We start from the raw sequence: 11,433 nt of genomic DNA on the forward strand, positions 1-11,433 counted from the left end.
AAAGCTTTTACTATACAGTAGTGCTTCTAAAAATTAATCTCCTATAAGGCAGCATAACCCATGCCAATAACAGACAATATATACAATACTAGGGAGTTTTGCAGAAAATGTTCTTCTGAAGTGTCAGTGTTTAATCTGCAGTGTCCCAAAGCTTAGTTTGAGGTGCACATCCCCAGTCCTATATTCATTTGTATGTATGCTGACATGTGGGAAGCATGCTCGAATGTCTCATGCAAATAAAATAAATAAAAAACTGGGCAGAACACAGTGGTATGTGGTTTCATTTGTAATCGCCCCAAGTTTAGTTAAAATTCTTGCTCCTTACTTGCCAGTGGCCTAGGGTAATCATTTGTCAAGTTCATATTCCACAAATACAATGCTTTTGACTGGTGAGAATGTGTGCATCTCTGAGTGGACATCACTCCTGGTTATTAAGATGTCTAACATGGGACAGAATAAAGCTTATTCAGAAAAGCAGTTATTCTGTTATTTTGATAAGCATGGGTAAAGCAGCTTCCCATTTAATATTATCCAAGTATCCACACTTCAAACCAAAAATTAACAGAATATGCCATTTCTTTATATAGCCTGTTTTGACCCTAATAAGACGCTTTTCTGCTGAGCTCATTTGGGTAAATTTTGAATATATTGATTAGTTCATTTTTCTGCACATTGTGTTATTGCATCTGTCCTGGATTAGATCTGTCTAGAGAAGAACTCAGTCTGAGATTTGAGTTTAAAAGCCTCTGCAGTGTCTGCATGTGTCCTGCAGGTGTCAGCAGTGTTAAATTGATATGCTGGACATTCATTCACTAAAAACTGCAATCCTAAATTGCACCAATACAAAGGTTGTGGCCTGCCCTGTATGGGCTTTGATGGGAGAAAAAATTAATCTATGCACCCTGATTATATATAATTCTACTAATACCATGTGTTGCCTCAGCTTGTATAATATACATTAAATCTACAGGAATGGGGCATAATGAATCATTTTCATGGTCATGGTCATGGTTCCAGAAATCACTCCAAGAGATATCTCAGATTATGAAATGTTACATTCAAATCACCTGAAAAGCTTAATCAAATTAAGAATGTTGCAACAACTCTGGCTCACTCCCTTAACAAAAGGTGAAAATCACATTGTCATAATGCTCAGAGGTTGGGGTAAATGAGAATGAAGGTTTTTTTCCCCATGTGAAAAGGAGATTTGAGTTATACCTGATATTCACTGCTATATCAATTTCTGGATTTTAAGAAAAAGTTAAGCAAGCCAGCCAGTGTTACAAACTGAGATATGAAAGCTAGGAGCTAAATGCACCTTAAACCTAGGTTATGGGTGCAATAACGGAATGTCTAGGCAGATTTTTTCATAACAAGAATACAAAGCTGAAAATGAATGAACTGCAGCTAAAATATTATGCTCATTTTTCACATGATCTGGTCCTTCCCCTGCCCACCCCCCTAATATTCTTAAGAGGGTCTCTTCTACAGTCTTCAGAGAGTAGCTGGAAGTGGGGAGGCAGAAAATGGTCTTCCTTTCCTTCCACTCTGCAGTTTGAAATCTTGGGCACAGTACTGCACCCAGAGCTCAGAAGCTGCTCATGCTAATGAAATTCCGTCGCAAAATGAGCCTAGAACAATGGGAGCTTCGAACACTTGACACCTGATATATTCGTACACACTAGCACAGGTAGTAGATGGACTTTAAAACTGCAAGGAAAGTAGGGAATAATCATACAAGACAACACGTTTGCAGGGGCTACAGCAGTAGCAAGCTGTCTCTCCTAACTGCCAACGACACTTAAGAACCTCTTTGATCCATAGCATAACCACTGTAAGTAGTAAGAGTATTTTCTAAGCAGTTGGCTCATCACTGGATTTGCTGATGTGGAGTACATGCTGCAGACAATGAAGTCACAGCCCTAACATCTATGCTGCTGAAGCATAAACACTACCTTTTATCTGGCAGTAAAACAAAGTCCAGTTTCTTGTGTTACAACATGAATTTTTAAACTCTTACAATGGACATTAAGCACGTCACACTACCTGGCACAGCCTGTCAATATTTTCCTCTGTTGGCATTACAAAATATATTGCTGGAACGTCTGGAATAGAATCTCGATCGGAGTGCAGAAGACTGGAAATAAAAGAACAAGCTTCATTTGTGAACTGTTTTACTCTTTCTTGAAACAAATGGAACAACAACAAAAAGCCCTAGAAACAAAAAAGGCTTCAACAGCTTCAATCCTATGCACACTTGCTTGGGCAGAGCTTGACCGTGCAATCAGCCTTCTTCCAAGTAATCATCTATTGGATTGGGCACATGGCACTTTCTACATAATTTGCTGATGCAGAAGTAATGCTAGTTTTTCTTTAATTGCAGTTTAACTGAAAGCCTGCCCAAGGAAGGTGTATTCCTTTCTCTCCTGTTCCCTTAACTATAGTTAAGCAGTTTGTTGACCACACATCATGAATTGCAATCAAGGTTAACCACGGCATCTCAATGTACCCATTCATAGCTTGTATGATTAGTCTGAAAAAAGGAAAAGGAGCTGTCTCAGGTGTTTCAGAACTATGACTTGAAAAGGTAGATTGCATAGACTTAAGTATAATGAAAATATGTTTTTCAGATATGCTCTTACTGTATGCCCAGTAACTTGCAAAATTAAAACTGCTTTCAGCCTTCTCTTAATTTTGTAAGCAATGTAATGGATTTATGTGCTGTTTTAGGTAAAGACTGGCATACTTAGACATGCCAGAGCTTCAGTCTGCTCTTTACAAGAGAGAATACATCACTGTAAGCATAACTAGCATCCTTCAGCTTCCCATTATTGACCAGTTACCCAGCTGGTGGTTTAACATGCAACCTTATCCTCCTCACCATAAAAAAACCACATGTTTTTTCAAACAACGTATAAAGTAACACAACCGCAAAACGTATACATATAGATACATACAGATGTAAAGTAATGCCCATGTCTCTTAATTCTTTCACTGACAATAATGGAGATATTATATCTTGGCCAAATCTGTCATAAATGAGAACCTGCAACACAAAAATACCTATTAGCATAATTCCAGTAAGGAACTTGACATATTTAGGGGAGAGGATAGGACTCTTTTGAGGTCAACCAATCAGAGAGGAAGAAGAATGCTATGGTCAGGTTTTATTAGTTGCATACACACTAAGCAAACTAGAAAGCAATGTCAGTGCATGGATCACAATTCACTTCAGTGGGGCCTGAGCAGAGGTTGTGCAGCAGCTTTATGTCCATGAGCTTGTAATTATTTAACAGATAAAGGGGTCTTAAGCAACATTTCAGATTTGAAGGAGTCAGTCACATTCTCATATGCTTTGAAATAAATACAGTGGTACCTTGGGTTAAATACGCTTCAGGTTACATACGCTTCAGGTTCCGCTAACCCAGAAATAGTACCTCGGGTTAAGGATGAGAACAGAAATCGTGCTCCGGCGGTGCAGTGGCAGCAGGAGGCCCCATTAGCTAAAGTGGTGCTTCAGGTTAAGAACAGTTTCAGGTTAAGAACGGACCTCCGGAACGAATTAGGTATGTAACCAGAGGTACCACTGTAATTTCCTTTAAAACAAATTATTATTTAAAAAATATGAAAACAACAGGAAAGCATTAAAAAAAATTATTTGACATTGCAATTTTTTTTAAAAAAATGAGGGCAGCCTGTCATACAAAACCACGAGAGAATATATGGACATAATAACTAACCATGATTTATTGTGAAGGGAATAATTCTAGATGAACCATTGGCTAAAATGCTTTTCCTGCTCCCTCCAGTGCAGTTGAATTAAGGTTTTTCCCCATGTTTTTTATTAAACACAGTTTAGTTTCTAAATCAATCAATCTCAATGTTATGTCTCAAGCTTCAACTGTACAGTGGTACCTCTAGTTACGAACTTAATTCGTTCTGGAGGTCCGTTCTTAACCTGAAACTGTTCTTAACTAGAGGAGTGCTTTCACTAATGGGGCCTCTTGGTGCTGCTGCGCTGCCGGCACCCGATTTCCATTCTCATCCTGGGGCAAAGTTCTCAACTCGAGGTAACTCTTCCATGTTAGTGGAGTTTGTAACCTGAAGCGTTTGTAACCGGAGGTACCACTGTATTTAATGTTGTTTGTCAAAACCGGGCAGCTTCATAATATATGGCTTGTTTCAAGCTAATCAGAGTTAAGATTAACTGGAGTTTCTCAGGGTCACACAACACAGCAAGCTTCAAACAAATGAAAGAAAGGAAAAGCTTCAGAGCTCCTCATTGCAGCTATGCCAGAGAAGGAGGGAATGGGGCAGTGTGCATCTGATGCTCACCTAGCTAGTTCCTGTCAGAATTAAAAAAGTGTTTTATGATGACATCTGGACTTAAAAACCAACTGGAAAAAGTAACATGCACAATAAAAGCTGAAATGGTTCTATCATGCAACATTAAAAACAGAGTCACAAACAATGTTTCTTAAACCATTAGTACAGTTTCCTCAATAAAATCCATCACCAGTGTCAATACTACCAAAGGAATTACTTCTATCTACTCAGTTATGTTTACTTTCACAGAGCTCTTCTTTATGCAGTTCTATGGGGTTCATTATCAGCAATTGGTCCAAGTCAACAACCTATTTCGTAAAGCTATAAAATGTCATTTTCAAGAACAAGGCAAATAAGTTAATTTGAAACTAGAAATGATTACCATGGATGTAAAATTGGCATATAGTTTGACTTACTTTCCATACTGGTTCACCTGTACTGTTTTTAACAGGTGGCACATTGAAATTCAACATACGTTTTAGAGCCACTGAAAATGAGAGAAAAGAGGATTTTGAATAGTTTTGAAAACGTATGACTAACCACATAAAATCTATTGAGAACCTTTTCAAAATATTGCAATCTGACTATATGTTATTTAGAAATAAACAATGTTAGAGTTTATTTATTTGAGATTATTGTAGTCAAGCAGTATATAAATTGTTAAAATAAAATAAATAAAGAGGCCATGGCTACTGTCTTATTTAAATTAATAACAACATTTGTCAAGATGTGTGGATATTGTAGCAACTGAAGAGACAAGAACCTAAGAGCAGAAACTGGTATTGTAAAATAACAGTGTGTTTCCATTGTACTTCTTATGTACCAAAGCCTTCTTATACTCAGAGACATAAGTATGATGAAAATTGATGTGAAAGTCATATTAGATATTCCCAAGGCTCTGCCCTGAGACTAAAACTTTTAAAATAATCCATGAACAAACGCATGAATGGGAACAAAATGGCAAAGCAGATTTAGCAGAAAGTGTAAAGTGTTACACACAAGGGCACTGAATTTACATATATTCTGTCAAGTCCAAACTGGTAGTGACTTCTCAATATCTCCGACATATGAAGAATGAAACTGTAATAAAAAATGTGTGTGTGTGTGTTGAAGTCTGATGAAGAAGTCTAGTCCTAAACCCAAACCCCGACATGGGTGAATCCGTGAAGATTTCATACACCTTTGCAGTATGTGTTCCAGAATGGTTACTTGAAACATTTCTTACTAATAAATATATGGTCAGTATGGAATGCTTTGGCAATTACAAGCCATTGGGACATACTACACTGACCTGCTTCTGACTGGATAACATAGGCAAATCTGTTTGTTTGAAACAACCTTCCCCAACCTGGTAGCCCCCAGATGTTCTGGACCACAAGTCCAACCAGTGCTGATTGCGGCTAATGGGAACTAGTCCAAAAACAACTGGAGGACACCAGGTGGAGAAACTCTGACTTGAAGGGCTGTGCTTCAGTTTGGAGTAGTAACACCAGCCATTAAAATCACAGAAAAACACCCAGCCTAAAACCATCACGATCGCGTAGATGACACGTTCAGAACTCATCGGAGCACAGCTTGAAAAGATGAAAACAATGCTGACTCTGATAAACCTTATATTTTCCTTTGAGGATGATGCGTGTAAGGTACTAAAGGGGCATTTCTTGGGGATCATTTGTTCTTGTATCTTCTAACAATGCCTTGCAAATTGCTTAACGCGGGTAGGCGGATGATGCAAAGGCTGCTTTTAACAACTAATAGCATGACTCCACTTTAAGTTTAAGGGCTCCTTTGGAATAACTGCAATGTCTCTGAAACTGTGACGGCAGTCTCTTTGTGGACATGATGGGGTGGGGTGGATTCCCCCCCCCCTTTTGTACCAACTTAAAACTCCGTAGTGGTCTATGAAGTACCTACTGCCCTATAATCCCAAAGTGTTGTTGCTGTTCTTATAAAACCCGAGGGCTGGAGGCAGCGAAAGAAGAAACACAGCCGCGCCAGGAAACTAAGAGCAGCAGGATGCGGGGTCAATACAGGGAACTATCTCGGCCCCTTGGCCGCCACGGGGCAACCCTCCCCCCCCCCCAAAGTAGGGCAGGGCTCCGCTCCTCCAGAAGCGGGTCGGCCAGCCAAAGAGAGCCTTCTTCGCGCGGGTTTTAAAGGAAGAGGCCCCGCGGAGGATGCAGAAAGGAGCAGGCCGCGCGTATCCTCCGTGAGGTAACAAAGACGCCGCCAAACCCTCCCGCCGAGCAGGGCAGCGGCGGCAGCCCCGCCGCACCCCGCGGGCTCCCCGGCGACAGAGGGCCGGCGCCCCTTCGAGCCTGTCCCCGAGAGAAAAGCGGGGAACTCACCCGTCTGCTTCTCCCGGATGCTGGCCGCCATCTTTTCTGCCACTCAGGCCGGCTCCGCCCCCGTCGCCGCTACAGCAGCCGGCAGACGTGGCGCCCCGGCGAGGCGGCCCCTGCTGCTGCTGCTGCTGCTGCGAGCGACCTGAGGCGCGGCGGGCGGAGCCTCCTTGCCCGGCGTCCCCTCTGGCTCCTCGTATATCCCAGCCGCCGGCGCCGCAACTGGGGCTTCTCGGTGATCTTCGGGGATGGTTGGAAGAGGAGAGGGCGGCGGTTTCCCCCTTCTGCTTCTTCCCACCGCCGGCTCTTCTCCCACTGAGGCGCTCGCGGCCCTCGCGCGGGACGGGGTTGGCGGTGCCGGACGGGGCGGTTCTGAGGTGAATTGGCAGCGAGGAGCCAAAATATAGGGAAGAGGGAGAAAACGCCACGCACAAAAGTTGCCGCCTAGGGGCCGGTAGCTTCTTACGCTTGAAACAGCTGTTAGAAAATATACAGGGTTTCATGGGGAAGGGCTGGGCAACATGCTAGATCTGACCACCATGTACCCCCCCCCCCAAAAAAACCTTTTCTCTCTCTCTCTAGTAAAAGACTCGCATAAGATCATCTTAATATTCTCAAGGCTGCAATCCTAGCCCCACTTACCTGCTAGTAAAACCTCTTTAGAGTCTGCTGGATTTACTTCTCAGTAGACGTGGGTAGCCTTGCTTCCTAAATTATGATTTACCTCCAGGCCACCACTGGTTTTATTATTCTTTTGTGATGGCTTTTGTTGTTGCTAAACCCAATAGTCACACAGAACCTCTGTCTTCAGAAGTACCAAATATTAGCGGAAAGAGAAGAAAGCCATTGTGGGAGTAAGAATCTGGCTGACATTAAGCCATATGCAGAGTAGACCCACTGAAATGAATGGAAACATGATTTCAGTGGGTTTGAGTATGGCTTAATTGGATATGGCATTGTATTTATATTATTTTGCCATATACTCTTTATCTTATTCAGGGCTTGTATTCCTAACTGGATAGTCCAAGTTTGGCCTAAAGTCACAGTTCTCCAGGTTAGCTAGTCAGAGAGGTTTACAAAGTGCTAGAAGTTGACATTTGGTCCTGTACGCAAGCACTGTTGTTATTTAGGGAAGCTTTTTAATGTTGAATGTTTTACTGTTTTTTATATATGATGGAAGCCACCCAGAGTTGCTGGGGCAGCCCAGTCAGATGGTCAGGGTACAAAATAAAGTAATAATAATAATAATTTAGTCTACCACAGCAATTCGTACACAAACCCACAAAAAGAACTGCTTTGGTGTGTCCCCCGCCCCATTAATTGGCCACTGTAGGGAGACAGATGGAGGAATGTGACTCTGTTGATTCTTCTTGATCTCTCAGCAGCTTTCAGTACCATCCACCATGGTATCCTAGAATACCAATTGTGTTGGAAGCATACAGGCAGCCAGTGTTGTTCTAGATCCAATTCAATGTGCTGCTTTTGACCTATAAAACTCTATGGCTCAGAACCCCAGTATATTCTGGCATGTCTATCCCAAACATACTTGCATCTTTCTCCAGAGCCCATCCCCCTCTTTGGGGATGCTTGGAGGGTGGTAACAAGGAAGAGGACCTTTTCAGTTGTGGTTTCATTGGTTTAATGCCTTTTGCAGTGAAGTCGACCTGGCATCTTTGTTTCAGCACCAGACTTATCTCCTCCACCCAGCTTTTGATGGATTACAAATGGATGTTTTGCTACTGCTGTGCCGGCAATTTCCTGTAGCTGTTATAGGGATTGTTACATTTTTGTGGTGTGGCATAAAGTATTACTATTTGTTTTTAATGTGTGATAAGTCACTTGACTGGATGTGGGTGGCACTGTGGGTTAAACCACAGAGCCTCGGACTTGCCGATCAGGTCGGCGGTTCGAATCCCCGCGACGGGGTGAGCTCCAGTTGCTCTGTCCCTGCTCCTGCCAACCTAGCAGTTCAAAAGCACGTCAAAGGCGGGAAGGTAAATGGCGGTTCCGTGCGCTGCTCTGGTTCGCCAGAAGCGGCTTAGTCATGCTGGCCACATGACCTGGAAGCTGTACGCCGGCTCCCCCGGCCAATAAAGCGAGATGAGCACCGCAACCCCAGAGTCGGTCACGACTGGACCTAATGGTCAGGGGTCCCTTTACCTTTTACCTTTAAGTCACTTGAGAACCTTTGGGTAACAAATGACTGACAAGTCAAATAACAGTATTTTAAAAAAATATAATTTAAAGGTTGCTTTATGGGATAATTATTCTTACTGAGCAATGTTACCACCAGAAATGTGTAGGTCCAGAGCCCTACAGCTTCCAAACCATCTTCATGGCAGGGGAGGAGGAAAAGTGTGCCAGAAGGAATAGTCTTCTTCCCATTGGAGCAAATGGCATGGGGATGGCATGTTCCGGCTCATTATGTGGCATAATTTCTAGCATGTTTGTGTCACTGGGATTTCAGGGTGTTAGGATTCAGCACATTTGCTTCTTCATGCTGCTGCCCATTCTCAAGGACCAGCAGGCCAAACATTGCAATTATGTCCTACCTTCCAAGGAGCCCAAAGGGACAAAGAGTTTTGCTCCTCCCCATTTGCAGGGTAGGGATTTCAACCCTGGTCTCCCAGGTTTATCCACTACATCAATAGTGTAGCCTTTGTGAAGTGTATAGAAGCATTTTCAGAGGCATGTTTTTGGTGGAAGGGGGTAGTCTAAATTTGGGAATTTTTCTGTCTCATCCTTCAACCCCTCAGTGGAAACACTAAGTTTAGTTTATAATCTTTTCCATAAGTACCTGAACAGGGATCATATAAAATATGATTCTTCCTATCACACTTTAGGAAGAAATTAATCAGTGTCATTTGTGAATCTTCAGAGCTATAATATACCAATTTTATTTGTAAAACGAAGCTAGGTAAGTAACACTGGACTATGATATAAGATATTCCTGTTTGCACTATTAACATTGTATGGTAACATGAGGATTATCATGAATCCCAGATGAAGCAACACCATTGTTGCACATGAACAACCTCAAAAGAATCAAGTCCAACTACATTTGAATGCATATATATTTAATACTGTTAACTGACACATCGTTGATTTATTGCACTTTATATACAGTACATGTAAATGACGGTTCTCCCATAATACATTGCTGCAAGTAATAGAAGAGCAAACAGACACTGGAAGCCATAGAAAGCCCCAGGAAATAGATATTACAGTTTTAAACAAAAACTAATATTTACAAACTTATAATTGTACATGCAAATTTGTATTCTACACTATTTCTACATAATGCTAATTGTTTAATCCCCCCCACCCATGAAAGAGTTCAATCATACAGAAATGGTGCCTTCCTTTAATCCAAATTACAGAACAAAAAAATCAATGAATTTAAGAATGCTATGATAAAAGCATTCAGTGAAGTGTTAAAGGTACCTGAGCTGCCATAAGGAATACTGTTGCCCTGAATTGACATCTATTTGCGGATTCCATTCATTTGCAGTTTATCCTACTTATGCTAGTATAGATGTAGCATTACAACTCTAATAAAGTAGTACATATTCAAATAATCACAATTAGAACTTAAGAGGTTCACATCCTGTGCACAGAGGTTTTAAGGCAGAAACAGCACAACAGCATTTTCTTTACTCCTAGTACTTTAACCCAACAAACGGCTAAGCTAACAAGGTCATAAAATCACAAAGTGCAAAGAATAGATTGCCAGGATGCACCAATCATGGGAAGTAAATTAAATCCACAGATACTGCAATATAAAATACAATGATCAAGACTTCTATAGGGAACACAGATTATACAGTAGACCAGTGGTGTCCATACTTTTTTCAAAGAGGGCCAGATTTGATGAAGTGAAGGGCCATGAGGGCTGACCAAAGTTGTTGACCTTGTTTTTTAAGATTGAAGTTGTGGAGGTCTTTTTAAGGGCCCCGAAACGGACTTTAGACATGCCTGCAGTAGACCAACATGTTTATAAACTTAAAGGGTTCTATTCCATGCTGTATGAATAGAGCTGCTCTGCCCCCAAACATCTCCAGAGGGTCCCCCAACCTTCTGGAACAGATTTTGAGGGGGGAGGGGAATGCAGGGGAGAGAGGAAATTCCATTGTGCAAATGGAAAAGCTTAATTGAATACAACCCATAGCAGCCCAAAATCCTTTCTTCCTGTAGCCTACAAATTTTTGCTAGTTTGGGTAGCCAGCAAAATCTCTGCATTCCCCAGTACGGGAGGGAGCTCATTTCCAATGCTTAGCATGACATAGGAGGTCTTTTAATGCTCAGCATGTCTGAGAGGTCTTTTAAGCAATTCTCCTCCCTGTTCTTAAGCTCAAGGAAAAGATTGAAGCATGTTTATATGATGCTTATAATGTACCTGGAGGATTTTCAAAGCACAGTGCAACTGCAAATATGTAGGCCTGCAAAACCCAGGGCAGGGAGCAGGACATAAAGAAAAGCCATATACAATCCAACAGAAAACACTGGAAAATTATCTTTTTGAGTAAGTGAAATACTTTACAATAAGGCGGATAGCTCAGTTGGTTAGAGCGTGGTGCTGATAACACTAAGGTTACAGGTTCAATCCCCATAAGATACAGTTGCATATTCCTGCAATGATGATCCTCTGGATCCCTTCCGACTCTATGAGTCTATTCTAAGGTTCTATACTAAGGTTTACAGGACTCACAGTGTAGTATGGAATGTTTAAATGTAAGGATCTATGCTACACAGAGAATAATAATTC

At 41.6% G+C, this 11,433-nt stretch overlaps 1 protein-coding gene across 2 annotated transcripts in view; it reads right to left on the minus strand.

The window, feature by feature from the left end:
• Window positions 1-6,887, minus strand: part of SCFD1 (sec1 family domain containing 1) — a 42,037-nt gene extending 35,150 nt beyond the window's left edge. The window contains exons 1-4 of one of the 2 annotated variants that reach the window (XM_081208723.1): window positions 6,675-6,886; window positions 4,743-4,813; window positions 2,958-3,046; window positions 2,047-2,137 (exon numbers count right to left, since the gene is read on the minus strand). In XM_081208723.1, coding sequence (XP_081064849.1) covers window positions 2,047-2,137; window positions 2,958-3,046; window positions 4,743-4,813; window positions 6,675-6,705 — 282 coding nt within the window. In that variant the 5' untranslated portion in view covers window positions 6,706-6,886. Of the gene's footprint in view, window positions 1-2,046; window positions 2,138-2,957; window positions 3,047-4,742; window positions 4,814-6,674 lie in introns of both variants that reach the window. The other variant, XM_081208724.1, reaches the window with a different exon arrangement.
• Between the last annotated feature and the right edge of the window lie 4,546 nt (window positions 6,888-11,433).

This window comes from Podarcis bocagei, assembly GCF_964188305.1.
Source record: "Podarcis bocagei genome assembly, chromosome: 1".
Classification (NCBI taxonomy): domain Eukaryota; kingdom Metazoa; phylum Chordata; class Lepidosauria; order Squamata; family Lacertidae; genus Podarcis; species Podarcis bocagei.